Genomic DNA, 11786 nt, shown 5'->3' on the forward strand with positions numbered 1-11786 from the left:
ATAAATTGGACCACACCTGGGCTGTGGTAAAGGCTTCCTTGCCCAGCAGGAGCCTCTGGACACAGAGGGTTAGAGAACAGAGCAGCATTGGGCAATGATACCCTGATACCCCACCTCCGTGGCCTGGAACCTGGATGGACATTGAGGTGTTCCTCCATGGCTGAACTGCCATGAGTTTGGACCAAGTGAAAGGGCCGTGTCCATTCCCTGTGAGTCACCCAGTGCAGGAGGTTTGACCTGATGGTCCCAAGCCTGCTGAGACAGGCCACGTTTGGGGTCCAGACCCAGAGTGACAACAGTCCCATCAGGAGGCTGGCGTTCCCAGCTGCTGTGAACCAAACGACAGGAGTGATCCTGGCTGTGACGACACTCCTCCTCAGCAGTGTGTGTGTGTGGTTGGCCGTCGGGTCCTGGGACCTCCCCCACCCGGTGGATTGTGCCTGACAGCAGCTGGCTTTGCCCGGTGTCCCACCCGGTGCCTCACACCCTGGGGCCCAGACCGTCCATCATTCATGGCACCAGGGGTGATCGGGAGCTGTGGTCCCCTGAGGATGGTCAGGGGGGAGTGGCGGTCAGATCTAGGATGACAGGGAGGGGGGAGGAACCAGAGGACCAGGACCTTCACTCTGGGGGGTGATTGGCTCTTCTCTACAGGGTCTCGGCCGCAGACCCCTCAGGCAATGTCCAAGGAGTTCAGGAGGAGCTGCTTCAGAGGCCGAGGGCACAGGGTCCCTCGGAGGGAGCTCAGACCATCGCCCAGGAGCAGGGTGCTGTTGTTCAGGGGCAGGCAGGTACCTCGGCTGGTGGACCTGACTGAGCTGAGCACTGGGTGTCAGTAACCTTCAGCGGGAGGAGGAAGATGCCCCACGTCAGAAGGACAGAGAGACGTTCCCCCCTGATCAGCTCGCTGTTCTCCAGGAGCGGGGGTGGGGGGATGGAGTGGGGGGGCGCAGTCGTCATCACATCCCTCCTCACCGAGGAGAGAGAGACCAACCCTGATCTCACCTCCACTGCCAGGGTCTGACACTTCCTCTGGTTTGACACACGGTTCCCATTGAGCTGGGCATCGAAGCCTGCCGAACGTCTCACCAGGGCTGGGAGCAACACACCGGGTGCATCCAGTATGGACATCAGCATCGTCCCCGACGCTCCAGGAGTAGTTCCAGACCCCAATCCCAATCCCAGACCTCAGACCCAGTCCCAGACCCCAGTTCCAGTCCCAGACCCCAGTCCCAGACCCAGACCCAGACCCCAGTCCCAGACCCCAATCCCAGTCCCAGTCCCAGACCCTAATCCCAATCCCAGACCCCAGTCCTGGTCCCAGACCCCAGTCCCAGACCCGAGCCCCAGTCCCAGACCCCAGTCCCAGACCCCAGACCCCAGTCCCAGAACCCAATCTGTTCCAGACCCCAGTCCCAGACCACAGTCTCAGTCCCAGACCCCAATCCGTCCCAGACCCCATTCCCAGACCCCAGTCCCAGAACCCAATCTGTTCCAGACCCCAGTCCCAGACCACAGTCTCAGTCCCAGACCCCAATCCGTCCCAGACCCCATTCCCAGACCCCAGTCCCAGAACCCAATCTGTTCCAGACCCCAGTCCCAGACCACAGTCTCAGTCCCAGACCCCAATCCGTCCCAGACCCCATTCCCAGACCCCAGTCCCAGACCCCAGACCCCAGTCCCAGAACCCAATCTGTTCCAGACCCCAGTCCCAGACCACAGTCTCAGCCCCAGACCCAATCCGTCCCAGACCCCATTCCCAGACCCCAATCTGTCCCAGACCCCAATCCCAGACCCCAGTCCCAGTCCCAGACTCAGACCCCAATCTGTCCCAGACCCCAATCCCAGACCCCAGTCCCAATCCCAGACCCCAGTCCCAGTCCCAGACTCAGACCCCAATCTGTCCCAGACCCCAATCCCAGACCCCAGCCCCAATCCCAGACCCCAGTCCCAATCCCAGACCCCAGTCCCAGTCCCAGACCCCAGACCCCAGTCCCAGACCCCAGTCCCAACCCTGAGCCTGAGGAAGTGCAGGAGGAGACACACTGAGCCTGTGGAACCACCAGTTTGGTCGGGTTGTAGCTGACCTCCTCCCGCACCTGCTCAATGTCCCCTCATCTCTCCCTCCATCCAGGACAGCAGAACCTCAGCCAACAGCGAGGGAAGGGTGTGGGTCCATGGACACAACTCCTCCTGCCATCTCAGCTCCTTCAGTGGGGGTTCAGAGGTACGGAGGGTCCCACTCTGGATAGGCCTGGTGAAGAGAGGCTGTGGGCTCCGGCGGTGGACACGCAGGTCTCGAGGATGGGTTCACACACCCCATTTGTGCATCAGCACCAGGGCTGCCCCCGCCCAGAGGGGCACCACAGATACATCAGCAGTCACACCAAGTCTCCTGCCTTCCCAACTCCCCCATGTACCCCCGATAAAGACCAGTGTAAAGGTGAACACATCCATGGTGGGGACAGGGGCGGACTCTGTACATTCCGGCCTTGGGACGTCCTGGACAGATTGCAACCACCTCTGTGATGTACCAGTCCCAGCATGAGCCAGCAATGGTGTTTGGGGTGCTGGCAGAGGGGGCAGTGTTGGTCTCGGAACCAACTGCTCTGCGAACCAATGTCTGGGAGCGTTGCATCTACCGGAGAGAGCAGAGCAAGGTCCCCCCAACTCGCTCCGCACTGGGGGCTGGGGCTCCGGGACCTGGAGTGAGACCTGGACCCCCAGCCCCTGGGATTGTGACCCCAGCCAGGTTGGGGCAGTCTGGATGCACACGGATAGGCTGTTGGTTGGGCCAGGAATGGCCCCACTGTTTGTACGTGGTCCGGGGGACGGGTTGCAGGATACTCGTGCCCACCGAGGGACGTGGCTGAGACAGGCAGCCGGCCGAGAATGGGAACAGTGTATCAGAGCGACCCACACAACACGCTGGGGGAGCTCTGCGGTTCAGGCAGCGTCTGTGGAGGGAAATGGACAGTCGACATTTTGGGTCGAGACCCTTCATCAGGAATCTGGTGGTGACGAAGGGTCTCGACCCAAAGCGTTGACTGTTCACTTCCCTCCACAGATGCTGCCTGACCCACTGAGTTCCTCCTGCTCCAGGTTCCAGCATCGGTAGAATCTCTTGTGTCTCCAGTAAATCAGAGCATTCTTCCCCACAACACCCCCACAGCACTCCCCTCAACACCCACACAACACCCCCACAACACCCACACAGCACTCCCCTCAACACCCCCACAACACCCACACAACACCCCCACAACACCCACACAACACCCACACAACACCCCCACAACACCCACACAGCACTCCCCTCAACACCCACACAACACCCCCACAACATCCCCATAACACCCCCACAACACCCCCACAACACCCCTATAACACCCCCACAACACTCCCACAACACCCACACAACACCCACACAGCACCCCCCACAACATCCACACAACACCCCACAGCACCCACACAGCACCCCCCACAACACCCCACAACACCCACACAATACCCCCCACAACACCCCCCACAACACCCACACAACAACTCCGCAACAGGCCTGTGGTAGAACCGGAAGATCTATTGTCAGATATGGTGAGGGGTCAGAGTTTGGCAGGTAGGAGAGGCAGTGCTGCTGGGCAGTCGGGGTTAGATTGGAACAGTGAACTGTGCCCTGGACATTGTATGGAACACGGGGCCAGTCTACGTACAATGGCTCAGGTCCCCAGCTCAAGGTGCACTGAACTGTCACCCTACAACACAACATGGAGGTTTTGGGCTGCCCAGGTAATCCCTCAGGTGTGTGGAGGCAGTGCCACAGTTGAACCCTGTCCCTGGAGATGAACCCTGACCCCAGAACTGAAGCAAAAGACAGACTGCTGGAGGAACTCAGCGGGTCAGGCAGTGTCTGTGGAGGGAGATGGACAGTTGACGTTTCAGGTCGAGACCCTTCATCTGGACTGAAAGACAGAGGGGAGATGGCCAGTATACTGAGAGCCAGAATGGTGGTATCATGGTTTGGGACAGACCAGGCCAGGAATTCTTTGCACTAGCTCTGATAACAGGGAGCATGGTGGGTGTTTCCCGCAGAACACTCCTGTGTCGGCACTCTGCCTCATCCTACACCCGTTATCAGTGGAGCAGGAGGAGACCTGACTCTTTGCCACTTACTGCAGCTTACCAGTGGTGCAGCTAGAAATGCAACACACTCAACTCTGCAGTTTTTCAGCAGCTCAGCCAGACGCGCAACTTGCTGCAATGCACTACAGTTGACATGCTGTGCAGCTGGAGATGCAGCTTGCTGTGACTCACTGCATATTGCCAGCAATGCATTTGAAGGTGTAACTCTCTTCAATACTCTGTAGTCGTATTTCTCTGCAGCACTTTATTCTGCATTCCATTATTGTTTTCCCTTGTACTACCTCAGTGTACGGATGTGGTAGTGAAGTGATCTGTATGCATGACAAACTTTTTTCACTGTACCTCGGTACATGTGACAATAATAAACCAATTTATCAGCAATGCAGCTGGACGTGTTGCTCACTGCAAGTCTCTGCAAATTACCAGTGCTGCAGCTAAAGGTGCAACTTACTGTGAATTGCTGCACTTTACCGGGGGTACAAGTGGAGATGCAACTTGCTGTGACTCAAAACCCTTTCCCAATGGTGCAGCCAAAGATGCGACCAGCTGCCACTCACTGCAGTTCACCAGTGGTGCAGCTGGAGGCATGGCTCACTGCGACTCCCTGCAGATTACCGCTGGGGGTGGCCCGGTCAATGGTTCCATTAACAGTCGCTCGGTGCCACCATGGGTCACTCTGCAGGCTCCCTGCTCACTCGCAGGCCTAGACATCTCCGAAACACCCAGACAGACCAGGAGAGCAGGTTGGGAGGACGTCACTCCGGGAGTGAAACACAGGTGGCAGTGGCAGGCAGCCATTGTACAAACAGCCAGTCCCCGACAGCACAGCGAGCAGCCCCTTGTCAATCAGCTGGATAGCTGCACGGTAACAATTGGCTCATTTGAGATTTGGTATGAGTCCTATCCCCCTTACACAAGGTCTCCAGACACTGGGATACCAGGAATGCCGTCTCAGCTGAGGCAGGTTTCACACTGTGCTGTGATTCGCTTCAGGCGGACAGCTCTGTCAGCGAACTTGGAATTGGTTTATTATTGTCACTTGTACCGAGGTACAAACTTGTGTTGCATACCGATCATACAGATCAATTCATTACACAGTGCATTGAGGTATTACAGGGTAAGAACAATAACAGAATACAGAGTAAAGTGTCACAGTTTCAGGGAAGTGCATTGCCGGTAGACAATAAGGTGCAAGGTCATAACAAGGTAGATCGTGAGGTCAAGAGTCCATCTCATCGTATCAGGGAACCGTTCAATAGTCTTATCACAGTGGGGTAGAAGCTGTCCTTGAGCCTGGTGGTACGTGCCCTCAGGCTCCTGTAGCTCCTACTCGATGGAAGTAGAGTGAATGACCTGGGTGGGTGGGGTCTTTGATTATGCTGGCTGCTTCACCAAGGCAGCAAGAGGTAAAGACAGAGTCCATGGAGGGGAGGCTGGTGTCCGTGATGTGCTGGGCTGTGTCCACAACTCTCTGCAGTTTCTTGCGGTCCTGGGCAGAGCAGTTTCTGTACCAAGCCATGATACATCCATATAGGATGCTTTCTATGGTGCATTGATAAAAGTTGGTGAGTGTCAAAGGGGACATACCGAATTTCTTTAACCTGGCAGGAGGCTCAGGAACCCAAAGACACAGATTTGAGATAACTGGCGGGCAGTGAGGAGGGTTTTATTAAACACATTGATCTGGAATGCAGAGCTGCTGGGGTTCCAGAACAGGGCAGAAGCAGCGTGAGTGGTAAGCACTTGGGAAGGAGTCCTCCAAACGCAAGGATCGAGCAGATCAGTGCAGGAGTTGGGACGTCATGACGTTGGTGAGGCTGCACCTGGAACACTGTGTGCAGTTCTGGTCGCTGAGTTATAGGAAGGGTGTTATTAAACTGGACAGGGTGCTGAAAAGATTCACATGGATGTTACCAGGACTGGAGGGCTTGAGTAATAAAGAGAGGCTGGGTAGGCTGGGGCTTTTTTCTCTGGCGTGTAGGAGACTGAGGGCTGATCTTACAAAGGTTTATAAAATCATGAGGGGCATGGGTCACAGTCCTTTCCCCAGAGTCGGGGAGTCCAAAACTAGAGGGCGCAGGTTTAAGGTGAGAGGGGAAAGATTTAAATGGGACACGAGGGGCAAGTTTTCCACAAAAGGTGGTGGGTGTGTTGAACGAGCTGCCAGAGGAAGTGGTAAAGGTACGATTGCAATGTTGAAAAGACATTTGGACAGGTTACATGGATAGGAAAGGTTTCGAGGGATATGGGCCAAATGGAACCAGCTCGGGTAGACATCTTGGTTGGCAAGGCCATGTTGGGCCAAAGGGCCTGTTTCCGTGCTAAGACAGACCGACCAGACAGTGGACAGGTGGGCATGAGGAGGGAACTCACTCCTCCAATGCTGGGTGACTGCATGGCCCAGTGTGTACAGTGGGAGTGGGAAGGCAGGCTGGGCACAGGTTGGAGCCCTGTGCTTCTGACTGCACTGTGCACCTCTAGAACGTAGAACATAGAACAAAAAGGACGGGTTGCACTTGAATCCCAGGGGGACCAACATCCTGGCGGGGAGGATTGCTAAGGCTACTGGGGAGAGTTTAAACTAGGATTGTTGGGAAGTGGGATCTGAACTGGAGAGACTGGGGAAGAGGTGTTTGGCTCTCAAACAGAAAAAGCTTGTAGACAGTACAAGAGGGAGGATAGCCAGGTGATAGAGAAGGGACGTGCTCAAACCAGTTTGAGATGTGTCTATTTTAACACGAGGAGTATAGTGAACAAGGCGGACGACCTTAGGGCTTGGATCAATACTTGGAGCTACGGTGTGGTGGCCATTACAGAGACTTGGATGGCTCAGGGACTGGAATGGTTGCTTCAAGTGCGGGGTTTTAGATGTTTCAGAAAGGACAGGGAGGGAGGCAAGAGAGGTGGGGGAGTGGCACTGTTGATCAGAGATAGTGTCACGGCTGCGGAAAGGTGGACGTCATGGAGGGACTGTCTACGGAGTCTTTGTGGGTGGAGGTTAGGAACAGGAAGGGGTCAATAACTTTACTGGGCATTTTTTATAGGCCACCCGATAGTAACAGGGATATCAAGGAGCAGATAGGGAAACAGATCCTGGAAAGGTGTGATAATAACAGACTTGTTATGATGGGAGATTTTAATTTCCCAAATATTGATTGACATCTCCATACAGTGAGGGGTTTAGATGGGGTGGAGTTTGTTAAGTGTGTTCAGGAAGGGTTCTCGACACAATATGTAGATAAGCCTACAAGAGGAGACACTGTGCTTGATTTGGTATTGGGAAATGAACCTGGTCAGGTGTCAGATCTCTCAGTGGGTGAACATTTTGGAGATAGTGATCATAATTCTATATCCTTTACGATAGCACTGGAGAGAGATAGGAACAGACAGACTAGAAAGGCATTTAGTTGGAGTAAAGGGAATTATGAGACTCTCAGGCAGGAAATTAGAAGCTTAAATTGGGAACAGATGCTTTCAGGGAAAAGTACAGAAGAAATGTGGCAAATATTCAGAGGATATTTGTGTGGAGTTCTGCATAGGCTTGTTCCAATGAAACAGGGGAGTTACGATAAGATACAGGAACCATGGTGTACAAAGGCTGTAATAAATCTAGTCAAAAGGAAAAGAAAAGCTTACAAAAGGTTCAGAGAGCTAGGTAATGTTAGAGATCTGGAAGAGTATAAGGCTAACAGGAAGGAGCTTAAGAAGGAAATTAGGAGAGCCAGAAGGGGACATGAGAAGGCCTTGTCGGGCAGGATTAAGGAAAACCCCAAGGCGTTCTACAAGTATGTGAAGAGCAAGAGGATAAGATGCGAAAGGATAGGGCCTATCAAGTGCAGCAGTGGGAAAGTGTGTCTGGATCCGGAAGAAATAGCGGAGGTACTTAATGAATACTTTATGTCAGTATTCACTACGGAGAAGGATCTGGGTGATTGTAGTGGGGACATGCAGCCAGCTGAAAAGCTTGAGCATGTGGATATTAGAAAAGAGGAGGTGCTGAAACTTTTGGAAAGCATCAAGTTGGATAAGTGGCCAGGACTGGATGAGATGTACCCCAGGCTGCTGTGGGAGGTGAGGGAGGAGATCGCGGAGCAATCAATGGAGACGGGAGAGGTTCCGGAAGATTGGAGGGTTGCGGATGTTGTTCCCTTATTCAAGAAGGGGAGTAGGGATAGCCCAGGAAATTATAGACCAGTGAGTCTTACCTCAGTGGTTGGTAAGCTGATGGAGCAGATCCTGAGAGGCAGGATTTATGAACATTTGGAGAGGTATAATATGATTAGGAATAGTCAGCATGGCTTTGTCAAGGGCAGGTCCTGCCTTACGAGCCTGATTGAATTTTTTGAGTATGTGACTAAACATACTGATGAAGGGAGAGCAGTAGATGTAGTGTATATGGATTTCAGCAAGGCATTTGATAAGGGTACCCCATGCAAGGCTTATTGAGAAAGTAAGGAGACATGGATCCAAGGGGACATTGCAGTGTGGATCCAGAACTGGCTGGCCCACAGAAGGCAAAGAGTGGTTGTTGAAGGGTCGTATTCTGAGTGGAGGTGGGTGACCAGTGGTGTACCTCAGGGATCTGTTCTGGGACTCTTACTCTTTGTGATTTTTATAAACGACCTGGATGAGGAAGTGGAGGGGTGGGTTAGTAAGTTTGCAGATGACACAAAGGTTGGAGGTGTTGTGGATAGTGTGGAGGGCTGTCAGAGGTTACAGCGGGACATAGACAGGATGCAAAACTGGGCTGAGAAGTGCAGATGCAGTTCAACCCAGATAAGTGTGAAGTGCTTCATTTTGATAGGTAATATGATGGCAAAATATAGTATAAATCGTAGGACTCTTGGCAGTCTGGAGGATCAGAGGGATCTTGGGGTCCGAGTCCATAGGACGCTCAAAGCAGCTTCACAGGTTGACTGTGGTTAAGAAGGCATATGGTGTATTGTCCTTCATCAATCAGGGAATTGAATTTAGGAGCTGAGGTATTGTTGCAGCTATATAGGACCCTGGTCAGACCCCACTTGGAGTATTGTGCTCAGTTCTGGTCGCCTCACTACAGGAAGGATGTGGAAGCCATAAAAAGAGTGCAGAGGAGATTTACAAGGATGCTGCCTGGAATGCGGAGCATGCCTTATGAAAACAGGTTGAGTGAACTCGGCCTTTTCTCCTTGGAGCGACAGAGGATGAGGGGGGACCTGATAGAAGTATATAAGATGATGAGAGGCATCGATCGGGTAGATAGTCAGAGGCTTTTCCCCAGGGCTGAAATGGTGGCCACAAGAGGACATAGGTTTAAGGTGTTGGGGAGTAGGTATAGAGGAGACGTCAGGGGTAAGTTTTTTACTCAGAGAGTGGTGAGTGAGTGGAATGGGCTGCCGGCAACGGTGGTGGAGGCTGATACGATAAGAAACTTTTGGATAGGTACATGGAGCTGAGAAAAATAGAGGGCTATGGGTAAGCCTAGTAATTTCTGAGGTAGGGACATGTTCGGCACAGCTTTGTGCGCCGAAGGGCCTGAATTGTGCTGTAGGTTTTCTATGTTTCTATTACAGCAGTACACATGACACAGAAGGTGCTGTTTGACTTTAAGAAGGCGAGGGCATGTTGGTGGATTGGGCAGGTGTGGCAGGTAAAGGTTAATACAGATAGTTATGGAGTTATTCACCTCGGTACAGAGTTTGGGAAGCGGCGGGATAAATATGAGGGAGAGCGACGTGCCCGAGTCTTTGAAAGTGGCAGGACCAGTTGTGAAAGTGGTTATAAGTAGCAGAAAGGACCCCAGGGATGGGTTTTAAAAGCAAAGGTGATGTTGAAGCTTTATAAAACACTGCTTCAGCTGTAGCCGGACAATTGTATCCAATTCTGGTCGCTGCATTTCGGGAATGGTGTCGGTTACAGCACAGTACAGGCCCTTTGGCCCACAATGTTGTGCCGACATTTTATCCTGCTCTAAGATCTATCTAACCCTTCTCTACCACATAGCCCTCCATTTCTCTATCATTCATGTGGCTATCTAAGAGTCTCTTAAATATCCCTAATGTATCTGCCCCCACAACCTCTGCCGGCAGTGCGTTCCACGCACCCACCACTCACTGTGTAAAAAACTTACCCCTGATATCCCCCTTATATCTTCCTCCAATCACTTTAAAATTATGCCCCCACGTGTTAGCCATTGTCACCCTGGGGAAAAGTCTCTGACTGTCCACTCGATCTATGCCTCTTATCATCTTGTACACCTCCATCAAGTCACGTCTCATTCTCCTTCTCTCCAAAGAGAAAAGCCCTCGCTCACTCAACCTATCCTCATAAGACATGCTCTCTAATCCGGGCAGCATCCTGGTAAATCTCCTCTGCACCCTCTCTAAAGCTTCCACATCCTTCCTATAATGAGGTGACCAGAACTGAACACGATACTCCAAGCGAGGTCTATCCAGAGTTCTACAGAGCTGCAACATCACCTCGCAGCTCTTGAACTCAATATCCCGACTAATGAAGGCCAACACACCATACACCTTCTTAACAACCCTATCGACCTGCGTGGCAACCTTGAGGGACCTATGGACGTGGACCCCAAGAATCCCTCTGTTCCTCCACACTGCTAAGAGTCCTGCCATTAACCTTGTACTCTGCCTTCAAATTCGATCTCCCAAAGTGTATCACTTCACACTTTTCTGGGTTGAACTCCATCTGCCACTTCTCAGCCCAGCTCTGCATCCTATCAATGCCCTTTTGTAATCTCTCTGTAAGGGTGAGAGGCTCAGCACCGGGCAGCGAGAGGGCAGGCACACAGGGGTATGCACAGTCCCTGCTGGCAGTGAGAGAGTCCTCAGGCATACAGTGGCACAATGGTGCAGTGGGTAGTGCCACTGCCACACAACTCCAGAGACCCAAGTACAACCTCAACCTCGGGTGCTGTCTGTGTGGAGTTTGCACGTCCTCCTGGGACAGTGTGGGGTGTCCCCCGGGTGCTCCGGTTTCCTCTCACATCCCAAAGACATGTGGGTTGGAAGGTCAATCGGACACTGTAAATTGCCCCCAGTGTGTAGGTGAGGGGTAGAACCTGGGGGCAGTTGATGGGAATGTGGGGAGAATAAAATGGAATTAACGTAGGATTGGTTTAAATGGGTGGTCAGCATGGACTTGTTGGGCCGAAGGGCCAATTTCCCTGCTGTATGACTCTATGAGATGCCCAAGCAGCATTCAGGGAAGAGCTGGCAGTTTGGAGCAGCCTGTCTTGGATTAGTTCAGCCAGCTTCCTTATATTAAAACAAAACGGATCTAGTGAATGTTTGTTAATCCCCGCTGGCTGCAGAGAAGGCCCTTTCCGAAGGTCTGGGTGCGGGAAGCTTCCCAACACCAATGGACCGCCGCCAAAGATCACAAATGTGTTTTTTTTAAGGAATCAAAGGGCCAGACAATAAGTGCCAAATATGTCCAGAACTGGAAGTGGAAAGTTGGACAAACATCACATGGATGGTTTATTATTTTCTGTTACTGTAGCATTTCCTCCAGACTCCAAAGTCCATTACTTCCCAGTCCCTGAGCCCTCCTGGAGGGGAGAATTGAGACAGTCTCCTCAGCACCAATACATGTCACCAGACAGCAGGAGGACCTCTTTCTCACATCCACTGACATTGAACTTGCTGTGT

General features: G+C 52.5%; 1 protein-coding gene across 1 annotated transcript; it reads left to right on the top strand.

Moving 5' to 3' along the window:
* Nucleotides 1-1123: 1123 nt before the first annotated feature.
* LOC127581513 (uncharacterized) lies at nucleotides 1124-2086 on the top strand. The gene has a single exon (XM_052035972.1). The coding sequence runs from the start codon at nucleotides 1124-1126 to the stop codon at nucleotides 2084-2086; it is 963 nt and encodes a 320-aa protein (XP_051891932.1).
* Nucleotides 2087-11786: the final 9700 nt, after the last annotated feature.

The sequence above is a fragment of the Pristis pectinata genome, chromosome 21, assembly GCF_009764475.1.
Source record: "Pristis pectinata isolate sPriPec2 chromosome 21, sPriPec2.1.pri, whole genome shotgun sequence".
NCBI lineage: Eukaryota > Metazoa > Chordata > Chondrichthyes > Rhinopristiformes > Pristidae > Pristis > Pristis pectinata.